The following is a 25,661-nucleotide window of genomic DNA, read 5'->3' on the forward strand; positions in this document are numbered from 1 at the left end:
ACATGAGGAGAAGGAAGGTCGTTCTCATAAAACTCCAGAGCTGCTTCAATGTCAGGATTTCTGTCTCCGACGGCTACCAGCTCGGGAAGAAGATTAAAAAGGCTGGACAAGACAGCATCATTAGTAAGATTGAAGTCTGTTTTCATCTCTGATCGTAGATGGTCTAGAAGGGGAATAGCAACTGCTCTCTTATAGTAATTAGATGGTGTCTGGACTGGTACATTGTCGCGATGCTGCTGCTAATTGATCCGGCGCGGGATGGAAGGCATACTCACCTACATTTGCAGCGGTAGTGACCGCTAGATCGAACCACTCGGTCCAGATGTCGAGAGTCCATTACACTCTTGCTGGGATAAAATCGCTGTTAAAAATAGGAGAGGGGGTTCCTTGACGCGACAGGGGGGGGGGGGGGGGGTTGCAGAACCCCTGGAACCCTCCCCTGGCTACGCCCCTGCCGGCGCCTTTCCTGATTGGATGATGAAATTACAGAGTTTTGATTGGCTTAGCGACCAAGGGATATCAGCCTTTAAACTACGCCCGAGAAATAACGGTCATTAAATCGGCTTCAGGGGCCTGTTTCTCGAAAGTCCCGGTAAGTTATCGGGCCCGGTAAGTATATTTTTAAATGTTTTTTCGCCGGTTACACAGTGATTAGAGACATGATACTTGGCCAATGTTTTCATAGAATTAAAAGGTTTTAAAATTTAGTATTCAAAGCTAACAAAAATGGACTTCTGCTAAGAAACATTTATCACCAAAGACACTTACCGGGCACGATAAGTTACCGGGACGTTCGAGAAACGGGTCCCTGGTCTTTCTTGCAAAATAAAATACAAAACGACATGGCTAACTTGTAAAAAAAGTTTGTTGGGTGGCCACGGTAAGGCGCGTCGCACTGTAAAAAAAAAACAAGCAATATTGCTAAATCTTGCGTCGCATTGTAAAATGATTGTTATGAAAAGATAGTATGACCAACTGATATCTTATCTTTTCATTAGCCGGAATCATTTTAAATACAATTTAAATAAAATTCGGTTGCATAGTCCCAAGTTTTTCAACTCGCTAAGTCAGGAAATTCAAGATAGTGAGAGTATTGGCTTACTTAGCTAGTGTCATAAACTCTTTAAACATACTCGTTTTCTTCTTGTTCCTGCTTTTTTTTTCCCTCCCCCCCTCCTCTTTTTTTTAAAAACAAATACCAAATAATCTATTTACATACTCAGCAACTGAAACTTTCATTATTTACTTCATGTTGCTAGGAAGCTTTTGGTCCATAAGCCCGCCCCGGCTTCTATATAGGCGTGCCAGAGCCTTTTTTTTTCTTTTTTTTTTTTTTTAATATCCAACATCAAGCATTTATTTTATTTACTGTAAATGTATGTATTACACTAATTGTATGTATTACACCATATGTATGCTTGTGTATTTTTATGGTTTATAGCAAATAAAATTGAGAAATTGAGAGATATGGTAACCGTTTATTTCCATATTTTTACTTAACTTTTTGCAGCCCCCGAAGAAGGTTAGTTTTGTCTCACCGAAATATTGCGCAATAAAATTACTCTTTTCAGCTGTCCGATCAGCCAGGTTGCATTTGGTTTTAGCAGAGAAGTGTCCGTTATGAGATTATCAGAGAATATTAAGTAGGCGCGTGGTCACAGAACACTGGTTTTGACAAGAGCAACCAATCGGCGCCGCGCCGGCCAGTGTGCAGGGGCCCGGACGAGTGGGCTGGTGGCTGGTTATGATTCTTTTGTCACGTGACTGGAAGCCATGTTTGGTGGCCGCTTCCAAGATGGCGGGTAAGGTCATGAATTCCGATGAGGTATTCGTCTCGTTTCATTACTTATTCCCGGCTTCTTTTCAGATATACATTTCTGTATAGAAAATTCTGATGGCCCAGAAGAAGAGGACCAAGAGGACGGTATGTTCCGTTGACTCGTTTGCTATAATTACCGGGGAGAGTTTCAAAACGACACCAGTTTTTCAACTGACTGTACATAGCATATTACTCAACACCTCAATTTGCATTTTTACAGAAGGGTACGAGATGGATCAGGAGGAATCATCTCTGCAGAGTTATGCTTCTTCGGAAGAGCCTCTGAGCCCCATCATCCGAATGGAGCGTTTTATGCTGAGCGACATCATAGTTAATCGGTGGGTTGAGACATAGATCTGCACGTGTGTACAAATTATGCTTCTTCACCTTGTCCGTGACGTTTGCTCGGTTTCTTAATGCTGTCCTAAATCGGGAACACGACCTTCAATCTCTTTCCTTTAGGCAAATGGCAGCTAGATGCTGCCAAGACGCTCTGAGGGCGAGTAAAACCAAAGAAGAAGTTTATCACGTCCTGAGATTAATGGTCCGTCTTTCCGACGACATCGGTAAGTGCATGGACGAGCTTTTGCGTAATCCATGGTTTTATAACCCAATATTCAAATGTCAAGTATCCCGAAATACAGCTTATAAATTTCTGTTTGTAATCCTATTCGACTTTGTAAATAATGCTGAGCTTATTCACTTTCGTATATTCTCGATGCCGTAGTTTCTATTTTGCCGTTTAACAAGGGCATGTACGATTTTGATCAAAGTTCGGCGTGTGCACGAAGATAATTTTGTGATTTGATATAATCGCACGCATTATATTTGGTGAACAAGACTCCTTCATCGATCATGAATTTATATTTTGTCGGAAGAGGTTTTTTTTGTTTGTAATTGGGAAGTAGAAGACGGAGATTGAGAAAATAATTTTGTATAAAATAGCGACGCTGTTGTTAACGTTGCCACTAAGCTTGGAGTGTAATTTTCCGGACATTTCTAGCTTGCCGGCGTTTGATATTTGCTACAGTTTGTGTACTTTCCCAATTCGGCATTGTTTATGTTTTATACTTTAATAAATCCTAGTATTATTTCCCTTAGAGATCTACATTGGATTGCAAGAAAAAAATACGAGTTTCAGAAACGTTTCCGTCTAGCTGTAACGCAAATCTAAGATATAATTGTGCACGCAGAACGTTTTAGCTAGTGATGAGCTTATTTGCAAGATGCTAAAGACGAAAATTGAGTAAAATAATGTAATTTTCCACTGCTCACCAAAAATGAAATATTAACTTGGGTATTTTAATATTATTGGATTTTTTTGGATGTGCATGCACACGGAATAAGGTCACAAGGACTGGGCATCCCTCAACTTCATTTTCCAGGAAATTCTATCTTGCATACCTCTGGAAAATACCTCTCACAATCAGTAACACTCCAGGGTTTGCCATCTGTTTATCTTGTCAGAATTAAAGACACGTTTTAGTAAAATTTGTAGCATAATTATACAGATGTTTGGTTCCTGCGTAACGCTTACATTTGCATGATTGTCTGGTTTTAAAGAAATTATCACTGACAACAAAAAAAACTGCAATTTTCACTGCACTATAAGCTGCAATTCTTTATTCTTAACTCTTAGCATTTGATAGAATTTTACACATTTACAGTCTTTTTTTATGGGATAACTACTTCAGGGTGGTCTTTCCTTTTGAGGAGGAAAAACACATCCTTTTTAAGAGGATCCTTTGAGAAGTCATGGCAGACTTAAAAACATGCCCAAAATTTATATTAAGAGTGCTTTTAGGAAGCTGCTTAACAGTATCCTTGAAGCCTGGGCACGGAACAGAGAGTGTTGGTCAGAGAATGGTCGACCTTATGCGCCTACTGTCATGCGGAGATTTGAGGACGACGATAACCTAAATGTTTTGCAGCAGCACCTAATACTTCGCATGTTGGGCTCCTAACTTCTCGATGTTTGGCCTTGTGCACGTGGGCTCCAGGAAATTTCTCTTAGGCAACAGCCTTGGCGTTCATTTACCAGTTTTAAGGACCATGCCCTTAACAGCACTTTTGATGGCGACAGGTCACACTGTTGCTGACGATGTATTTGTTGTAATATTTTCCAGAGCCATCTGTAAGAGTTGAGCTTATGGAGCAAGTTCCTCATGTGGCTGTCTATTGTTATGAACATCATTCCATGATGGAGGCTGTGCCGCAATACATTTTGTTCATTGTGCTGCGTTTTTTAACGGACTCCAATAATCAGGTAAAGGATGTTGTGGAAAACTTGTTCCTGGTGTAATTTGGCAAGGTTATAGTTTGGCTATTCAGTGAAATGTTTTCTTTTTTTTTTTTTTTTTGTAAACATTAGGTATATTGAGAATGATGTATTATTCAGTGAGTGATATAGGCATACCAAGTAAAAGGAAATCGGAGTGCTCCGATTACAATTTCGGATGTTCTACCACTGGGCTACAGGAGACTCGTGAGAGCTAAGACCATTAAACTAGGTTCATGGGGCAAACATCCTGCATACTGCTAGGATTTGAATGTCAATGTTTGGTATAATGTGTAATGGAATAAATGTATATTGTAACGTGGATGCAACCATTCACGCATCTAGTGGTTTCTCTTGGGGAAGTTTTTACAACATCACAAATATCCCAATCACACGTGGTCTTGTTAAGGACATGGATAGTTTGCTTTTATTCTGAGTCCCACCACCCCCACCCCTCCTCTCTCCTGTTCCCTCTCAATGGTAGTGATCTTAGGTTTAAATTTACAGTATCTGGAAAACTGTACAGCACTGCTAAGTGAGTTGGGGAAAGGGAAGAAATTTGAACATGTCAAAAATGATGCTATTAAGCAAGACTACAAGAATCTTGAGTCTTTTGCAACTGTTTGGAGCTAAAGGGGCGATTTCAGACAGTTCCCTTCTGACATCTTGTAAGCAAGGTTTTAACCAGTAGGTTGTCCAGGAGGATTCAGGACTGCATTTTAAAAACAGTCAGTGAACATTCACCTATCTTTTAAACATTTTACAGCACACACGCCTCTTAGACATTCAAATTAAAATTTCTGACTAAAGGCCTGCTTGTAATTGCATGTTATTATCTGTGGTTTGTAATAATACTGTTCGTAATTCACCCATTGGGCCGTAGCCCTGAGTGCAATAGCTTTGCAATAAACCTTTAACTATAATGACTAACTCATTGTTGTTATTTATAAGCCTGGGAAATTGTGACGTGGATTGTTTTTGTTATTTATTGGCATGGTGGCTTATGTATTAAGGGAAAGATTAAGCAAATTCTCAGTTGATTAGTGCAACAGATGCCATGTTTCACATCTTTCTCGTTGTCCATGTGGGTGTACTTGTGGATGATTTACAGATGGCAGGGTTTAAATTTCATCCCAGTGACATTTTTATTCCTGTGTTTATGGCCCAGAGGAGACAATATTTGGTTTCTTTTGTACGCTGCTTTGGTATATTTAGTATATACATGTACCAAGCACCATCAGTTCATTAAGGTAATCAATGATTTTACAGGAAAGTACCGTGCAAATAGGCTTCTTTCGATATATTAAAATTCAACTTTACAATGAGGCTTAGAGGACACAAACAAAGGAAACTGAATAATCATGTTTATTCATTTCTGCTGTTTCTGTCCTCTAGGCCTCGCATTCAAACCAAATTTTAATATTTCGAAAGGACCCTATTCCAAATCACTAGATACATCCTTGGTCATTACATGTACTATAGTTCCCAAATAGATAGCCTTTGTATCTTGGTGCCACAGCACAAAAAGTTTTTTTTTCTTGTTTATTTGGTTTCATGACCCTAGTTGTTTGAGTGCCTCAGATATGTACATGTACATGAAGACCATGATTTTCAGTCCCTAATAATTTTATATTTTGTTAATTAGGTCCGTAAAACCAGCCAGGCTGCCTTGTTGGTGCTCTTGGAGCAGGAAGTTGTTGAAAGAGGTAAATAATAACACTGATGAATTCATTGGTAATGCCAAAAAAATCTTTGTAATATTGCATTCCAAATTTAGCTAATGATTCTTTAGTTGATCTTGTTTTGGGGTTGTATTAGGCAACTTTAGATCACGTATAGCTGCGAAAATGACCCTTCTAGTCAAGTATGCCATATCTCCTCAACGTCATGTCTAAAATGTCAAGAAAAACATCTGCAATGTGTCAAGGAATCGTATTTATATTGTAGTTCACATTGCAGATGTTATTCTTGATGTTTGAGACATGACATATAAACAATGGTAAATTATTTTTTGAGCACAGCATATTTTGGGCAAGCAACCTCACCTGTGAGTTGTTTTGTCTGTCTTTGTTCTTGTTGATTACCTGTAGTTTAATCTATATATCTGTTATTTAAAAAATGGGAGTAGAACTACAGTTTCCAGGCGTGGTATTAGAAAAATGGTGCATTGATCAAGAGACACATAGGAAACTTGATGCCTTGTGAGTACATTGTATGAATAAGATTTGAGATCACTTGTAGCTGGTTAAGGCTCTTAGTCTCAGCCCTGAAGTTCCACATTTTTACATGTGTATTTTCTTCCTTTGCCTTTTTTAGAGGATATTGAGGAACAGGTTTGTCCTGTTTTACTTCAGCTAACAGCTGGAGAAAGTAATGACGACTACAGATCTGAAGCAGTTGCAGTAAGTCTTGCCATGTCGCATTCATGTATGTGTTGTGTGATGGATATGGTGTGGATTTGTTTTGATTTGAAATTTTGCATTGAAACCAAAGGAAAATAAAATTAAACTGGTTTTACTGCATCTTTCAATAACACACAGACTCTGAACTTCAACCCCAACTAACAGTTTGTGTGTTTACTGCTGTCAATCATAATTAAAGTGACAACCAGCAGACTGCAAAAAAAGAGAAACCGACAAAGTGGATCGAAATCTACATGAACATGACCATTTCATCGGGCTGTTGTGCAAAACGTTTTTGTTTTCTTAGAGGTCCATTGCAGTGAGTGACGGCAGTGAAAAGCTTAATGGTTGGTTGAATCTTGAAGCTCAGTGTTTGCATGTTATTGAAAGGTGCCGTAAACCAAATTTAAAACACAACATGTGTACAGTGGAGGCCTGAAAAAAAACCTTCAATTACAGCTTGCCCTTTTGGACTTGCCCTGTACATATATCCTGGCCGGGGTGCTGTCTCATGTGGCCAGGTGCTTGGTGGTTGTTTTGGTATTTGGATATTAACTTGGCAGCTAGCTGCCTGCCTATAGGCAAGTGCGTACTACAAAATGGTGCTTTCCGTTTAGGCACATTCAGCAATTTTCATGACTACGTCTGGTTTCAATGTTTGCAAGAAAATGATATTAATTGAATAGCAACATAGTTGAAGAATGCAATTGGTCAATTTATATTAAGAAGAATCTCAACTCAAAATTTTTTCAAATAGAAAATCACTCAAGTGACTTTGGGCTTTTGTACAAAACTGAACCAAACAAACGAAATTAGCCAAATGTTGACACCACTTGTGTAGGTCGCTTGCATTTTAAAGAACTTATTAAGCTACTTTCTTGTTTACAGTATTTGGTATTTTCTTAAGAGCCAAGTAGGTTACCAAGTTTCTTGTACAATGGCCAATCTCTGTGCCAAAATAGAGCTTATCTAGAACAATTTCGTTATCAAAGTAGAAAAAGTCACTTATGATTGTCTTGCGGTCAGCATAAAACCCTTCAATTGTTAATAATAGATTTGTTAAATTACAATTTCTCTGTTTTAGTTAATGAGCAAGATGGCTCCACTTGTTGGACGAGACATTACAGAGCGATACTTTTTACCAAGGTTTGAGGCGCTTTGTTCAGATCCTCTTTTCCATGTGAGGAAGGTAAGCAGAACATGACCATTACTATTACTCTTTAGGTGTTAATAAGTCAACTCTGATTTGGATCCATGTCTTAACCTCTATTTTCATTGCTCTAGTGTAGATTATAAGTATTTATAATAGTTTCAGGGCTTGTACGAGTCTGGTATTCTTGACAAAGTGTGGAAATCTTCAAACTAGTTTTCCAGACTGACCTGGAAATGGCAATAAAGTGTCAACTGGAAAAATGGGGGAAAAAAGTCTGAAGTTTTTTCAAAGTCAAGAAGAATCTTTATCAGCTAGTCCAATTTCATTTAAATTTCTTTGCAACCAAAAGTGTTGAACTCTCATGAGAACTCTCCCTTCCTATCTCTCTGAAGATATTAAGGAGCTTTAGCAATAACCACAGTGATGGTAGCAAAAATGTCCCTATTAAAATGAATTCAAATGTAGGTGAAATTTCCTGGAGTTGAATTCTTGGAGACCGCACCTAAGTTTAGAGAGAGAAAGAGAAATTTTGTCATTGTGTGTTTACGTCCTCCGTAAAACATCCCATCAGGAAATTTCATGTCCTAGTCATGCAGTGCCGGCAAAAAATAAATGTTTGGGAAAAGTGTCGAACATGTCTTGAATTTTGCACACCATAAAGTGTACAATCCTTTAGTTTTTTGTGTTGATAAACTTCAGGTGTGCGCTTCTAACTTTGGTGAGATGTGCAGTGTGCTTGGACCTGAAGTAACAAGCGACCGAATGGTGAGTAAAAATAAAATAGATAAAAAATAAATAACTTTTATTTACCCTCAGCAGTGTTTATAGCACAAGTGCTAGTGTGGCCGAACATTAAACTTCACTAAGAAGTAATTTTAAATTGAACATGACATGGTTAAAAATCTCAACTGGCAGGAGGCAGACCGGCTGGCTATTTACAAGCGTGGCCAAGGAGTTGAACTTGGGGCGACTGAGAAACAACTCCAGCTAGCGGTCAGAGCGGGACTTGAACCCGGAACCACCGGATTCAAGTCCGGCGCCCTAACCACTCGACCACGCTGCCTCCCTCCTCTGTAAGAATAACATTGATAATGGCAGATTGTACATTGCAGGGAGCGGTCCACAGGGATTTTAAGGCCTTGCCTCACGAGCAAGTCCAGCTTGCCAATAAATAGATAGTTTTGAACAAAATATTCCCAAGTTCAAGAATGAAAAATGCCTTTCTGAGTGACTTGAAAATCCAGGAAATGGCACTTTCAGGAGGTAACATTAAAAAATTCCCAGGGGAGCATGTCCTAAGATCCCGCTAGAACCTTGCATCTTTGGCGCTCGTATTATCAAAAAGTGGTCTTTTTTTACATGGATCTGCACCTGAAGTCTGGATTGACTTTGTATATCTGATTGAGCTATTAATTTTGAATTGCTTGCGTCAGACTTGAGGTCACAAAATATCCTGTCTGAGAGGAAATTTTAATTTATCAGTTTCTAGATGGAGTAGAGCTCTTTGTGAAACATGATATCGTAATGTGTTGATTGAGTGCAGTCTGAACTACTTTGTTCCATATCACATAACATGATACTTACTTTTGTTTTTGTTAAAAGCTTCCAGTATTCTTCAAGCTGTGTCAAGATGGAGTTTGGGGTGTGAGAAAGGTGCGTGTTGACTTTAGGCAATGACTTGTTCAAAACAATAATATTGTTTGTTTCTGTCGAGGGACTATTCATTTGACTTATAGTTGCCCCATAGAAATTTCATGTTCTTAAAGCAAATATTAGCTATGAGGGCTTGCATGCTAGTATTAAGAACATCAAATATTTCCAACGGTCAACTATCAGACCAGTAGTGCCAAGAAAGAAACACTCTGACTCTTGTTTTGATTGTCCCCCACTGAATTTTCTCCCACACAAAAGTCATTGAGACTGACATGTCAAATTTGTATTTCACCAATTTGAACTTCTATGCCAAAAGGTTGAAATGATTGACCAGAAAACGATGAATGAACAATGTACACAGGATAAAAGGTTGCAAACAAACCAAATCGGTCAAGTGCCAGTACATGTATCTCTTTTGTGTGGGTAACTTGTGTTTTGGCAAAACTAAAAAGATCACACACGTGAAAATGATAGAAAAATAAAACTATTAAAAATCTACAAAACTACAAATTTTGATTAAAAGCCATGCCGCCATGATAGAAAAACGCCTTTTTTGTTGACTCTAATTTAACTCTTGGTAGTCTAATGTGGTTGCTTTGTCTAGTAGTCCTTTCGATGCAATCTTTATTAAGGTTCTGTATTGAGTTGTAAGCTCTGTAATATCTGGATCACTCAGATGTTTTTTTAAAGGATTAATCAAACTGTTGTTATTGTTCCTGTATAAAGGCCTGTGCTGAGTGTTACATGAGTGTATCAACTGCAAGTCCAGCTGTGACGAGAAAAAATGAGCTGACGCAATTCTTCATTAGTTTGCTGTGTGACAAGTCAAGATGGGTAAGATTTGAAGACTTGATAAAAATATGATTATAATTAAACAGGGGCAATGTATGTCTATCCTCCTGTGCAAACGTTTCTTTAGGCCTGTTGCTCATGAATAATAACATTACGTGCTTTACAGAGTAGTTGTTTCCATTTCATGTGACTGAGTGATCTCAGGCTGTTTGCAAGAATTTGTAAAGCAACACTTGCCCTTTCAATTTCATACGCAGCAACATGATGCAACTTGGTTTGTCTCAAATGCACTTTCTATCGGTCTCCGAATTATCAGAAACAGGCCTTTTTGCCGAGAGATGTCTGCAAGTAAAGTGTAGGGGGTATCTAATCCATACCTGCATACATTTTGAAATTCGTACATGTATGCATGTATACATGACCTATGCTTCTTGCTTGTGCCACATTAACTAACAGGGCAGCAGTGATTGACACTCGGTTGTCAGTGATCAGCAGATCAGAATGGAAGTTGCCATTCTGTTGAGCAGACATGTGGGTAGTGGGGACTTAATTGTGCAGTATTTTATGCTTAGGTTGATCTTGAAGATGTATGGCCACAAGTGATGTAACACCTCCAAATAATTATTGATACAACAATGTTTGTTACAGGTTCAAATGGCTGCTTATCAAAGCCTTGGACCTTTCATTTCCACATTTGCCGACCCTGCAGAAAGTGGTTTTTACGTCAATGAAGAAGGCGTTTTGTGTGCTCTGCCCCAGAGAGAACTAGAAACTCCATCTTTGCCAACACAGACTGAAGGAGAAGCAACAGCAAGTCAAAACACAACTGAAGAACCCACACCTGAAGAGTAAGTGTTCAGCATCCTTCAGAACTTTAGCGTTTTCAGGGAATATTCTTGTAATTGGCCTCTGAGGGCCCAGGAAGTCCCCTTACAGGGCTGCCAGTCTTTTTTCAAGGTCAGCCCTGGATTTTGTGTCAAGTCAGGGAAGCTTTTAATTCTATGTTTAAGTCAGTGAAAAGTCGAGGAATTTTGTTTTTAGTCTAGTCTTAGGTTTCTAGATACATGCATTATAATAATTTGTGCAAGACACATGGCAAAATATTAATTATTTACCCCTCTTTCAGTGCAACCTCATTACAAGGAACTAACGAAGGAAACAGACAACAAACTGAAAGGCAGTCATCGCCTGAAGCCCGCACCACTGACTCTGGTTATATCTCACCGCCGGAAATCATGTCGAATGAATCGGACATACACAAACATTCAGAGAATAGCAAAGACACGCATGCCTTTGATCAATCTTGTTCAAAAGATTCAGGAAATTGCAAACCACATATGACTACCGACCTTGACGAAGTAGACGATAAGTACTTTGATTCGTTTCTCTATTGGAGGACCCCTTTACCTCAGGTTGAGTTAGAACCAGAGGATTTTGTTGATGTTGAAAATGTTGACACTGAAGTTGAGAAACTGGAATTAAGTGCTGAAGCGAGTTCAATAGACCGGGCTGAAATGATCGGATCTTCAGCCATTCATCATTATCATCATAAACGACCACACCATCCTAAGTTATCTTTTATGCATGGGGATGACGACAGCGACGAGGAAGATAGTATTCCACTCTATTCCCTGACTGATGATTTTCATGCGCATCACGTGGACCACGGCATTGGCCGTTTTGATTATGATGACTACCGAAAACTTAATTTGGTGCACACGCCTTCATTTGAGGAGGAACTTCTCATTGCTGATCACATCACAGCTCCTCCTGTACAGGTACAGTTCAGAAAATCCTAACTTTTGTAGTTTCAGGCTTGATACATGATCTGCATGTTAATTCTACACTGGATGGGCAGCATGGACAAGGTCTCAACAAAAACAGACAAGGGTAACCATATGTATACAGCTATAAAAATAACCGCAACAGACAGGGTGAGAAACTGCCGAGCGAGACTTTTGTGCAAGGCTTTTTTAAAGACTTGTGGTTGGAAGATCGATGCAAAGCATTTTTTAGTTTCTCACTGATTGAGGCAAGTTTATCATTCTCATACATGTAGCTCAACCAGGACCTTTTCTGTTGGTCAAAACATTGCACAATCCTCCACAATTTCCCGCACCATCAACGTTTTCTACTACACAATTTGTCCCCCATATCCCACACAATTTTCAATTTTTTTTCCCGCACCCTGCCAGAAGTCGTGTCTAGAATGAGTAATGGATTGTTGGATAGCTTTTTTTAGGTGAACCGCAGCTACACTGTACTAGTCCAGCAGTAAAAAAAATGCAGGCGTTCATCAGTGCAATGTCCATCTACACCCTGTACAATCCCTCTCTCCTGCCGGTCTCACTTTAGTTTCTGGAGTGGGCCCAAAAGATGTTAATGAGTGTCCAGCTACTGCAAATATGGTAGAACCTGAACGGTTTCAAAAGAACAACTGAATTACTGTACAGCGTTAATGGAGCAGTTTGCATTTGAGTGTTGTAAAACCAAAACCAAAGTTATTACTCTGGCCAATCAAGAGAGATGTTACAGTGCGACGCGCCTTCCCGGGCCACGCAACAAACTTTTTTTACAAGTTAGCCAATCAGAGTATCTTCCTCCTTGTTCATAAAATAAATCAAATTTAGCGTATCCTGATTGGCTAACTTGTAAAAAAAAGTTTGTTGGGTTGTTACAGTAAGGTGCATTGCACTGTAACAGCACAATAGACTAATGGAAAGTCACTGCAAATAAATTATTGTAACCAACACCAAACACTGGAAAATATACACAAGCAAATCATTATTGGTTTTGGTGTGTTTCTCATTGGTTGAGAACATTGCTCAAGTTTTGCCAACCAATCACAGAGTGCAGTAAAGAGAAACCAATGCAATTTTACCAAATAACTCTCAACACTCAATTGAAAACTGAATGAATACTGCAGTGTTAAACAGGAGTGTGTGTATTCACCGTGACCATCATAAAAAATAATGTTATTAGTGGCAAAAAAATATAATTATAATTATTATATGGTAACCAGCACTTGCACTTCAAATTAAGAGCTTTTCATAATCTTAGGTAACTGTTAATTGTACCTTTTTTCAGCATGTTATTCCTCAAACCCTTCTGGATCACTATGTCTCAATGACGGAACCTGCAAAAGCGCAGACGATTGATACTGAAATTGTGCGACATTGTGCCTTTAGTCTGCCTGCTGTATCACTTACGCTAGGCCGCAAAAACTGGCCTTGTTTGAGAGACACCTATGAACTCCTGACTTCTGATATGCAGGTAGGATAATCAAGAGAAATTTTCATCTCTTTAAATAAGTTTTGGTTACATTGGTGTTGGTGATCTTTAGCAGTGATAATTGTCACAACCATCAGCTACATGTAGCATTGGACACATGGAAGGTAAACACGGCCATTGCATGATGTGGCAGTTATGATGTCTACACACTTTGAGTGGTCACGATCGAGTGGTTATCACTGTTTCAAAGTTTGAAGGTGTATTACAGTGGAACCCCACCTTACAGCTACCTCGGTAATACGATCACCTTGTTATTGCGGCCAAAAGGGCCATACAATTGCTTATAAAAAAAACCCCTTGTTTACATGGTCACCCGTTAACACGGCCAACAGCCACATTTTGAAATCCCAAACAGTACAATCCTTTATAATTTCACCCCGTTAATATGGCCACTCACACTAAATTTAGAAAACCAAAACGCCTGTGACATGTCAATTTCATTGACCTCTGTCATTTACTCTAATCAAACAACTGATTTACTTTACAAAGTAAGCAACACTCCTCCCTGTTTTCATTACAAACATGACAAAGGGAATACAGTAAATCTTGATGCTAACATCCGCAAATTACGTAGCCATTAAGTCAATGTGCTTCGCAGCAAAGGTGATTGATACTACTAAGTTCAAATATGTTGTACAATTCCGTACATCTCCATTCCCATTGTTTATTAAGAGAACCGTTTGTTCAGAAAGTGCGAATGTGATATACTTTATCATTACTGCCCTTAAGTCATGAAATATTATTTGACCCTGCCCCAGTGAAACTAGCAATTTTTTTGGACCCATTGGTGACCGTGTAAACGGGGTTCTACAGTATGTGTGTTTTTGTGGCTGAATTGAGTTCTTTGGGTTTATTAAGTTAATTGCAATCATGTTTAATTAACAGTGGTTGAGCTGAGGTTAGCTTTTCAGCATTCAGACAAATATAACTCAATGCAAGGCTTGTCTGTGAGCCTAAGATTATTTCTGGTTAACCTTTGAAAGTTTACCAAATATTTGTTCAAACTTTGTGGTCTTTTTGTAGGTACTGTAGAGCATTGCATTTTCTATGTTTTTGAGCCATTGTTTTCAAATATATGTTTCATATTCATGTTCATTTATTCATCCTTTAGGGGTATATCACAAACTCACAATAATTATGACCAGCTCCTAGTTGGCTTGTTAGCTCAGTTGGTAGAGCACTGCACCAGCATCGCAGAGGTCATGGGTTCAAATTCCATTTTTTAAGGCTTTCTTTTTGCAACTTCTTAAGTTGCGTAAGTAACTGCGAGGGTCATTTTTCTATTTAATTTATTTTCAATTGGTCTTTGTTGGAGTGTTTTCTGTATTTCTTAACAAAGTTAAAGATTGAAGTTTTGTTTCTTCCATTTGATTCCTTTGAAAAATACCCATTTACTCACTCGTGTGTCATATATTTTGTTGTTTTGCAGTGGAAAGTCCGTAGAACATTAGCATTTTCCATCCATGAGTTGGCATTAGTTCTTGGCAGTGAGATTACCAGAATTGAGTTGGTACCTACATTTAATAGTTTCCTCAAAGATTTGGATGAGGTGAGAACAAAATAAGAATCACTCTGTTATAAAACTCTTAACAAATAATTGTATCTGACTTAAAGAGGTATAAAAGTACTACATTTTTGGCAGCCCTTCAGCTGCCACCATCAGTGTTAAATGACAACTATGAAGAATAAGAAGATTTTCTTATGTAACACAAGCAGCAGTGTTTTATCAGGATTTAAAACGACGAGGCACAGCTGAGTGGTTTTAGACCCGATAACACACATGCTGCGAGTTTTTTGAACAGCTTCAAAAGAAGGAAGTTTTATCGGATTTTAAAACCACTCCACCATTAATGCCCATTTGATAGGGCAATGGGCTTATGAAATTTTAATGAGTTTTTGAAGAGTAGGCATTCATTCACAGCATTGGTGGCATGAGTGGATTCATAGTCGTAATTTTACTCTGACAAAGGCAGAAGATGGGCTGCCGAAAAATTTAGCATTTTTTGTACCCTTTAAGTTCAGATACTATTATTTTTACAGAGCTTTATCATGAACACTGACCACCCAAACAGTATAATCACTCTCTTGTCACAATGTAAATCCATAGTTATGCTACATTACAGTGCATACTCATGATCACAGTAACATGAAATAGGGCATTTAATGAGAGGTGTTAAGCCATGGCTTTGCTAAACCATGTTTATTTTTTAAGTTCTCTGTATGATATGCATGTGTATATTCGTACATAGTATTTACAGTGAAACGAACTCAACTGGGGCCACCAAAAAAACCAACACTTTGAAATTTAACGAAAAGTTCTTGTTTTTGATTAGTTTACAAGCTACCAAAGCCAGACTCCTTTGTTGTTAACGTGACCTGTGATTGGCTGATCAATGTTGGGTGGCCCCGGTTGAGTTTGTTGCACTGTAACTAAAAGATGATTTCTCTATAATGATTGTAGGTGAGGATAGGTGTTTTGAAGCATTTAGCAGATTTCATCAAGGTAAGCTCACTGGAATGTCATCTAATAATAAATTATTACCCCAAGGTCACATACAAACTTTTTAAAGCATTGCATTCACCCCAGCCTACCAAACAATATTTTACAACTTGATGTCAACAAGTGGTTAACAATCACCCAAATATCAACCATGGGTGAACTCCAAAGTTCTTACTTCAATGCTACAATCGAAGAGACAATGATTTGATGATCTAATGCACAGAAGTTGGTACATCAGTTCACTCGAAGACCAGTGCCTGCTAGGTGTGACAGTTTACTAGAATAGAATAGAATAGAATAAAATAGAATAGAATAGAATACCTGTAGCATAGATACTTTATTCAGACATTGCAGCCATAGGCTGAATTACATCTTGACTGAGAATCATAAAAGTGAATATAATAGAATTAAAAATATATCTCACTTGGTTAACATCTCAAGTTTCAAGTTTAAAGTTTCTTTATTTCCACATACTAATTTACAACATTAATGCAAGCAAATGTGGAGGTGTGTAAACAAAAACCCATGGGGTTAAAAAGAGTTTACACACCTGATCTCTTACTTAACAAAAGATATCATGCATTTAAATTAATCTTAGCTGGCAAACATACATTCATTATTGAACAAAGTACAATAATTTTTGTAGTGATGAATTGGGCAGCAAAGGGTGGTAATGACATTGTTGGTGAAACATCCATTGCTGTGTTAAATGACATCAAACTGATTTGATTGATGTTTATTTTCACAGCTTCTTCCATCAGACATCAGAACCGATTACCTTCCCATGTTAACAGACTTTCTTACTACTGACAATAACAGGAACTGGAGATTCCGATTTGAGCTAGCAGAGTAAGTGATTACAGTTGCAGTCTGAAGGCGGATTTACTTATTTGCTTACGACTGTCGCATGCGATTCTAGAGCGTGTGCTGCTCGCATTAAGCAAAAAATCGCACACAACTCTCGTCACTCAACATTGCCTATACCTACGATTGTCATACAACATTTCTTGTGACGTACATGACAGTCGTAAGCGAGTTGTAGATTTGATTTACACAAAACAATTTGTGTCATAGGCTTGTCGTAAGCTTGTCGCATGCGACAAAGTCGTACCGTGTAAATCACCCTTTAGCTAGGCCAATACTGCCGTTCCTACTATCAATTATGTTTGATCACTAATAGTACTTGTAAAATAACAAAGTATCTACCATTGGTCAGGATTTGTTAGCCAAGAATAATAATTATAAATTATTATTTCAACCATTAGCCCTTAGTTGGACAGCTGCTTTTTTCCTTCTGAGATGAAAGTTTATTCTCCCTTTAACCCTAGTGTTCATCATATTCTTTGTGTAATTAAAGCAATTAAAGGACAGTCCAATTCAAGTACAGATGGACAGTAATGCATTGTAAGATTCATCCTATTCGAGTTAAATCTTGCAGTTCTTATTGTTAGTAATGAAACTCACTTCTTTGTAGATGAAACTAATGAAGCTTTGAGGTTTTGAGATCTTTCCTTTTTTGTTTTGGCAAACATTTGTTATAACACCTTATGTCAAGAGCTCCAAAAATCCTGAAATGCAAAAGAAACTTCTATTCTTTATAATGGTCACTGTTTTTGTTTTCAGGCAGTTGATGTTGCTTTGCGAGCTCTACGCACCAAAACAAGTGCTGCAGTACATCTGCCCCATTGCCATTTCTCTTGCAACAGACAGAGTAGCTGATGTTAGGACTATAGCATTTAAATTGGTTAGTATAGAGTCCTAATGTGTGATGTCACAAATATTTGAATTTTTGAAGTTATGGGATTTGTTAGTATATTCGGAAAGAGCATGATGAGAAATGCTTACTTGCCAAAAATCAGCACCTTATTGCAATTTGGGAGTGAGATATTAGCTCTGTTACGCCCCGATGACTCCATACCAATCCTTCTAATTTTGTCTCAGTTCTTAACGTTTGGAACTGAAACAAAATTAGAAGGATTTGTATGGAGTCACCAAGGCATAACAGAGCTAATATCTCGCCCCCAAATGGCAATAAGATGTTGATTTTTGGCAAGTAGGCATTCTTCATCATGCTCTTTCCGAATATACTAACAAATCCCATAATTTCATAAATTTAGTTTTTGTGACATCATCACTTAAGGACTCTATTACCACTGTGAGCTGATGCTTGTAGTGCTAAGAATAATAATTTGAACCACTTTGCAGTGGACACCTTGTTAAATAATATACTGAATAACTTGAAAAATGGTGCACTGGATGAATAAACAATGAACAGTTGATCTCTTAAATCTTCAACTGGGCCTGTCCTAATCCTGTAAACTTAAAGGATCTTCCCACTTGGATATTAAACAAAAATCACATTATTTAAGTGTCACTGTTTTTAGCGCAGAGCACTAATTGGGAACAGTCTAGATCAAATTGGAATTTGGCAATGTTGTTTTTTTACAAGAGAGAAACAACAGAGTACTTGGAGAAAAACCTCTTGGAGCAGGGACGACAACCAACAACAAACTCAACCCACATATAACGCCGAGTCTGGGAATCAAACCTAAGCCACATTGGTGGGAGGCAAGTGCTCTCACCACTGTGCCATTGCTGCTCCCCAAGTATAATACTGTATAATAGTTTCTTTTGTTTTCTCTTTAGATTGGCGTTTTACTCCAGAGGCTCCACACATGCCCTGATGATGGGCCGGTACATAAATATGTTTGTGATATCATCAATAAATTTGCTCACAGCCCCCAGTGGACTAGGCGGCAAGCGTGAGTATCTTAAAAGTTTCTGCGTGTACGTTTGGTGAAATGTACAAGCAAATCAACCAGTCTTGGTTGGAATCATATCTCTGACAGTTAACGGATCAATTGCAGGAGTTAAGTACTGCTAAAGGAGTTTTCTCATTTGGTACATCCTCATGTTTGCACAATGATTTGACAAGTTCAATGTGATGCAGGCAATTTTCAATCATTCCTCTTCTGACTGCTACATCTAGAATTTGCTGAAGTCCTATTGTTTCTTCTTGCAACTGAAACAATTAGCAGCTTGTCGCTTTGACAAAAATTAAATCCAAGTCTGTTACTTAAGAAAAATTTCAACGAACCTACAAGCCAAAAGCTGAGAAGTTAAGCACCCAGAGCATTTTCTTGTGCACCCCAGGCTACTGGTTAACAACAGGTTACTTGGGGAGTGGAGACAAACAATCTGTGGAACACTATTATTATGTTTCAGCTATGCACAGCTCTGCCAAAATCTATTGGAAGAGAATGTGGAAACTGGAGAGCAGTTCTGCCAGGAGTTTTTACCAAGCCTATTATTTCTCCTCGCTGATCCTGTTCCAAATGTGCGGCTCAGTTTGGCTAGGACTTTGTCTCAGAGCATTTTGATGTCAGGTAGGATTGGCGAGGATGGTAATTAAGGACGGTACCTACTAATAAAGAAGTATTTTTGTGTGGTTTACGACTATACGGGGAAAGCAGATCTTAGCAAGGGCTATTGAAATCCAAAAAGAAAATTGGGGGTAACCATGTATTTTTCAGAGATAATTAAACAACAATTATCAATTATTCTAAAAAGCAGTAAAATACAAAGCAATGTATGGCATTTTTCTCCAAATTGAAGCTTTTTTATCTCTAAAAAATGCATGGTTACCCCCAGTTTTCTTTTTGAATACCAAGAGCACTTACTAAGTTCTGCTTTCTCCGCTTAGTTTTAAACCGCACAATAATATCCCCATATTAGTAGGCACCACCTATAGGAAACCTGAGTATCTCGAGATGCGCAGAATGTATGCGCAGTAACAAAAGTAGGCACTGTCCTCAAGTATGATTTATGAGGAGGATGATAATTTGTCATTCAAATGTTTAAAAATTTTGGAACTAAAAGTATTATAACAAATAGACGAAGAACAGTAGGAATTCACATCTACAAAATCAAGGCAAGTAGACATGCTTTATTACAATCAAAAAAATATGGAAAAGCTAGTGACCGACATTATTTGCATGAAGCAAAAGAATTTAACAGCAAATTTTGAATAAAAGTTATTCAAAAATTATTTTATGGCCCTTTTGCAATCCTTTTATTGTATTCATATCTAGCTGATGATTGACAGGTTTTTGGACTTGCCATATAAATTTTGTTGTTGAACTTTACTAACATCTTTCTTGATCTTGTGTAGATTACTTTAAAGAAACAGATAGTGAAGGAAGAGATGCAGTTCATTCAGCTATACAGAGGCTTCAGCGCGACCCTGACAGGGATGTTAGGTATTTTGCTGGTGTAGACGAAGATGCTTTGGATTTGATATTTGAAGATGCTGTGTCATCTCATCATACCGAACCTGATTATAGCTTAGAGAGAACACTCAGTACCCCTGAGGAGGAGATTGAATATGAACATGAACATGAAATACCAGCTGAGGCTCACAGTGGGACAGTAGAAGGCATGGAGGAAAGTGTTTATGACAATGTAGAGATAAGAACTGATCAAACTCCTGGTAATGTAGAACAACTCCAAGATGCAGGTATTCGTGAATCCTTGGATGAGAGTTACGTGGAAAGCAGTGCTGATACAAATTCGACGCATGAATTCGAAGAAAATGAAAGGAGGTTAGATATTGAATCTGATGACGCCACAGCAATAACCAGTGATTTACATGAAGAAGAAGCGACAGCCGGTGAATGGGAGGAGACAGAAGGATGTAGGGTGGAAAGTGGACAGACGTCAGAAGAGGTATTGAATATTTGAATAGCTTCAATATGTGTACTGCTGTGTGACAAACAGACCACAAACTAGGCTCTTATTATAAATAACTTGTTGGAAGGTCTTGCTGGTTTGGGCTGTACAGTACTGCTCAAATACAAGTTGAGAGTCTCCACTCAATCCTCAAAACTCGATTCTTGGGACGTTTGGGTTACAAGGCATGACAAACAAGAAGCAAGGAATTCTCAAACACGCAAACTCAAATAAACATTCAAGAAAACAATTTATTCCTCAAAGAAACAGCAATAGCCATTTGCACGCAAGATTGAAGTTTTGGTAGGTGTATCTTGCATCAATCAACTCCCAACATGTCATCATGAAACAACTCGGTGAAAAATTGACAATGCGTGCTTTTCAACCCGTTGAAAAAAATTGCTATTGCAGAGTACACCAAAACGTAAATGTTTGTACAGACTACACATATAAATATTTTGAAGTGAATGGAAATCCAGAAATTTAGCTGTGAAACCCGTTCAAAACTCAGTTTAATTATTTATTTATTTTTTTTAGCTTTAGTTTACATGTGTTTTGACAGGAAAATTTTGCAGACTATTTATGCCCATCTATAACCTGCTAAACGAAAACACACAAACTCCCACATATTGCAATTAAAATTGCCAAGTATTGATTCCTTAAAGACAACAAATCACATAGTGGTTCATTTATCCAGTACTTTATGGAATAAAACTGCAGTACTTGCATCTCAAATTTCAACATGCTTTGACCTGAATGATATGTACAATGCTCATGAGTGCTGTCTTTCTGTCCAGTTTATTTCTCAAGAGATCAGTCAAGTAATGATCTCATTAAATTTTCGACTTGAGACTCAATTCTCAAAATTGTGAAGTCCCAAATTGTTGGGACTATCAACTTACATTTGAGCAGTACTGTATATAATTATGTTGTAGTGCATTGTGTAGATTGCTCTCTTGGTGACAAGAATGGTTGTGATGATGATGATGATGATGATGTGAAGAGGAGGGGTGGGGAGATTTGACTATGATGAGAAAATGTGTCTTTATGTTTGTCCAAGCTGGTACATGTATATTTCAGTTGTTCTGTTTACCCCAGCTGAATCATAATATTATTTCAACCCTAGCATAGCTGCTGTTTACAAATTGATGAAGATCTTAGCCTTTACAACTGCCCCCTAGTACCATAAATAGTGAGCTTCCACAACAGGACGGCTGAGGGCAGGGGACGGTGAAGTATTGTGGTGTGACCAACATGACATCTTAGTGCCTTCACATTTTTAGGCGCTTTGTGACTAAAACTGGTGTTCTTTCATCTGTGACAACGTGAAAACCATGAGTTGTAGGAATGTTGCAATCTAAAGTAATGAAAACTTGGCCATCACGTTGGACACAAGGACAATTTGCCGTCCCACCTCATCAGCCGTTCTGTGGAGTAAACTTGCTAATGTCTGCAGAACAGAGAGGAGAATAATTATGTATCTTGATGTTGGTGCTTGAATCTCGGTCAGATGCTCAAGGCAGCTAGGCTGTTGTATACTTCCGCTGTCTTTTTTTGTTTCTCTTTTAATTTGTAGGATCTTTCAGAAACCTCTGAAGGAGTGCCAGTTCAAGATTTGTCAGAGGAGCAGTAATGAAGAGATTCATTGTTATGAGTTCTCTAGTGGCCAGTAATTTAAAAACTTAATAATAATATTGTACATTTTCTAACCAAAGGAATTTGACATGGCAACCTAATTCCTGCACAAAATTGTGTTGAATAATAATTTAATTTAATGGCCCTGGTTGCTTTGTTTTAATTGAATGGGGGCAGCGAATGTAACTAATGAGCTATTGAGTGCATCCCAAGGAGTTATTTTAATAATTATTAGGCTAGGAATAATGTATGAAATGATAGTGGTTAATAATTTGTGGATAGCAGAGGAAACCATGTTTCATAATGAAATTCAAGTTGTATTTTGTACAGTTGGATTCAGTTTGTTGTGTACAATTTTTGATGGTGTTATGCCATCGCTAAATTTTGACTTCAGAATCCACAGGCCGTATAAATCAGTTGATATATCTCATTCTATACTGTTTTTGAAATTTTAAGATGATATTGATCTGAATACTTACATCTTATGTATTTTTTGGACTTTTGTTTTATGTATTAATAATTAATAGTGTTTTCTGTTACAGTAGTGCAAAAAAGGGTTGGCATCAATTTTAATATATATTATACAGGGCATTCAATTGAATAAAATTCTGTGATTTAACTTAAGATTGGAAACTATCTGAACATTTTTGCAAGAATTGTCATCAATATGATTCTGACAATTTGGCCAAATGGCCTGTTTTATTGTTCCTTATTGCTTTCATTCAAATAATAATCATGCAGATTATATGGCAATGATTTCCAGGTACAATCATCCCTCTGGGCATTTGTTTTTAATCTGTAGGCCAAAAAGGGCACCCCTTAGGCAATCTTGTAGCAGTGCATAGACTCTAAAATGATGTACACTCAGCTGTCTTCATCGTATGTGTTCATTTTGTTAACTTAGCAGTCATTGGGATTGACTGATGACATAACTCAAGTGTTTGTAGACGAACCTGTTATCTTTACGCTTTGAAATAAGTGCTGCCACAGGAGAAAAAAGAAATACTTTTGGCCATGTACCAACTTCCGGTCAGGTGTTGTTTTCATTTTGCTCAATAAACCATTCATGCAGGAAACATGAAACAAAGGCAAACGACCCACATAGGAGCAGATTAAAGAACTGTTAAAATTGAGACTAATCATACATCAGCTGTACACCTTCATTTTAAAATGCCTAGATTTAGAAATGTAACACAAACTTTAATCTAGTATGTATAATCTTGTATTTAGCCTGTGTTGCAGACCCTTGAAAATATATAGGGCGCAAAAAGCGAGGAACGCCAGGGAGGGAGACACGCGTCTCTCTCGTGTGGGCATGTCTCGCGCACCCTATATTTTTCATGTGTTTGCTACGCATGCTATCTCATATTCAGACCTGCTATATTATACTTGAGTATCAATTCCGTACAATGGACGCACACATACATGGCAGTGAACTACGAAATTAATAATATTTTTAACATCAGACCAGTTCTAAAAATTATTGGAAAGAAAAGAGTTTCTTTGAAATATGCACATTTTTTGAATATTATTTCTAATTTTACTACTCCCTGGCTTATGTCAAAGTAAAACTCTTCAGATTTGTTCTTAAATTATGTTGAACATAGCTATTCAGTTTAGTTTTATACATTACAAATGAGTGACAACAATCTAAATATACTTATCAATATTAACAAATATTTTTCATTGAAGAATAAGGAATCATTTAAGGACTTTGGCTCTCTGCCTTTTGGTCATCAGTACCAAACTTTAGATAAACTTCAGATATACTTCCACTTATATAGTATACTATTATTATTTTTTGAAACAAATGTTTCGTCAAGATGGTAACTTAAAGCCCTGGGTGCTTCGTACAACTCTTAGTTCTTAAGTTCAAACTTGAAATGCTGATTTGTACTTGTGCTTGTCACTATATACCATTGAACTCTTGAAAGTGAAAAATAAATTTATTGTACATTAGCCTGCAGAGCTGGTAGGATGTCATGCAAAGGCAGATCGATTAAGCCCCAAGAATGAACAGTGAAGCCACAAGGGCAATGGGGAGGAGGCAATTTGAGATTGTCACCTAGTGACTCCAACACCAAAACTTTATTATTCACGCAGAAATTACTGCTGGCTATGCATGCATGTGGTAGGTTGTTGTGCCAACAAGTTGAACATGTCCAGTGTGAATATTAGTTGGCTGTTCACACTGGGCAGGCCAGTAGTGTGAACATCACTAACAATATACCATTTAAAGCACTATGAATCAGCATAGCATGATTACATTAGCTTTTTCAGACTCTAGTGGGATTGCAGTGAGACAACAGGGGAGCAAGAAAGTGTTTTTGGCCATTTTGTCAGATTATTAGGGAGTGTGAATGACTGGTAATGTTATTGAGGCCAATTTGTTTGGTTACTTAATAAAATATGTTATCATCTGCTAAATTGTGTACATTGTGTTAATACAGTCAAGTAGCTGAATAAAGATTATCAAAATTTTGGGTTGCGATGCTTTTTTCAAATGAAACCAATTTTGTTGTTGTATTCATGATAACATACCATAAACTGACAAAATCTATACAGGTTTTTCTGCTTGAGTTTGACAACATTAGTACTCAGTGGGTGAATGGTTGGGAAACCAGTACAGATAATTATTTGAGTTACAGTTCACATGCAAACTGGGAGACGTAGCTGATATTGCATTTCAGATTTTACAAAGCTGGGTTAAAGTTTACTGCTGATGTTAGTTGAAGGTGACTCCGATAACGAAATGATGTACAGGTACTCAATGGGGTTGCGGTTTTGGTAGCAAGCACAGCTGGAATGTACACACAGGGATTTTAAGGCAACTACCAGTGGTCAGAATATTTACCTCTGGGGTGAAATGAATTTAAGCCATACTCATTTTTGTGCCAGCTACTGACCGATCTTGGGAAATGTTTCATGTTTTCCCCCTATACTCTTGACTTTTGTCATATATTTTTATTTGCTATGTAATAATCTTAACTAATTTACTGCCTTGAGTGTATACATGCATAAATCATCTTGGGTAAATAGTTCTTTTTCCTACCAATGTAGTAGTTTTTTTTATACGTCCGATACTGGCATTATCAGTTGTTAATTTGTTTTATTTTAACTTGAGGGAGCCTAACATAAGCCTTATGGTTTCCTTTTAGGCTTCCCCGCCACTTTCTTTCTTTTTTGTAAACATGTATTTTTTTGTTCTCTACCTTATTCAAATGATAACATTTTTAGGTGAGTCACATTCCCCCTCTTCCTGGGGTAATATGACCTCCACTCCCCCCCCCCCCCCACCCCCTAAAAATGACCTGACAAGGGAAGGTGGGGGGTGTGTTATGAAGTAGCTCATGTACACTGCAAGAGAGGAAAGAAGAAAAGAAAAGTTGGAATGCTCTCCACTTGAATGA

The 25,661-nt window shown here is 37.8% G+C and overlaps 1 protein-coding gene across 1 annotated transcript; it reads left to right on the forward strand.

The window, feature by feature from the left end:
- Positions 1-1,772: 1,772 nt before the first annotated feature.
- On the forward strand, positions 1,773-24,734 carry LOC146453095 (serine/threonine-protein phosphatase 4 regulatory subunit 1-like). The gene is made up of 22 exons (XM_085097024.1): positions 1,773-1,802; positions 1,868-1,924; positions 2,040-2,157; positions 2,282-2,385; positions 3,946-4,085; positions 5,743-5,803; positions 6,414-6,499; positions 7,584-7,688; positions 8,352-8,417; positions 9,255-9,305; positions 10,032-10,139; positions 10,746-10,945; positions 11,224-11,875; positions 13,185-13,370; positions 14,818-14,937; positions 15,850-15,891; positions 16,637-16,737; positions 17,512-17,632; positions 18,535-18,650; positions 19,114-19,274; positions 20,060-20,613; positions 22,193-24,734. The coding sequence occupies exons 1-22, from the start codon at positions 1,796-1,798 to the stop codon at positions 22,247-22,249; spliced, it is 3,213 nt and encodes a 1,070-aa protein (XP_084953150.1). The 5' UTR covers positions 1,773-1,795; the 3' UTR covers positions 22,250-24,734.
- The last annotated feature ends 927 nt before the right edge of the window (positions 24,735-25,661 follow it).

This window comes from Pavona decussata, unplaced genomic scaffold (genome assembly GCF_977016875.1).
Source record: "Pavona decussata unplaced genomic scaffold, jaPavDecu1.1 SCAFFOLD_353, whole genome shotgun sequence".
Taxonomy (NCBI): domain Eukaryota; kingdom Metazoa; phylum Cnidaria; class Anthozoa; order Scleractinia; family Agariciidae; genus Pavona; species Pavona decussata.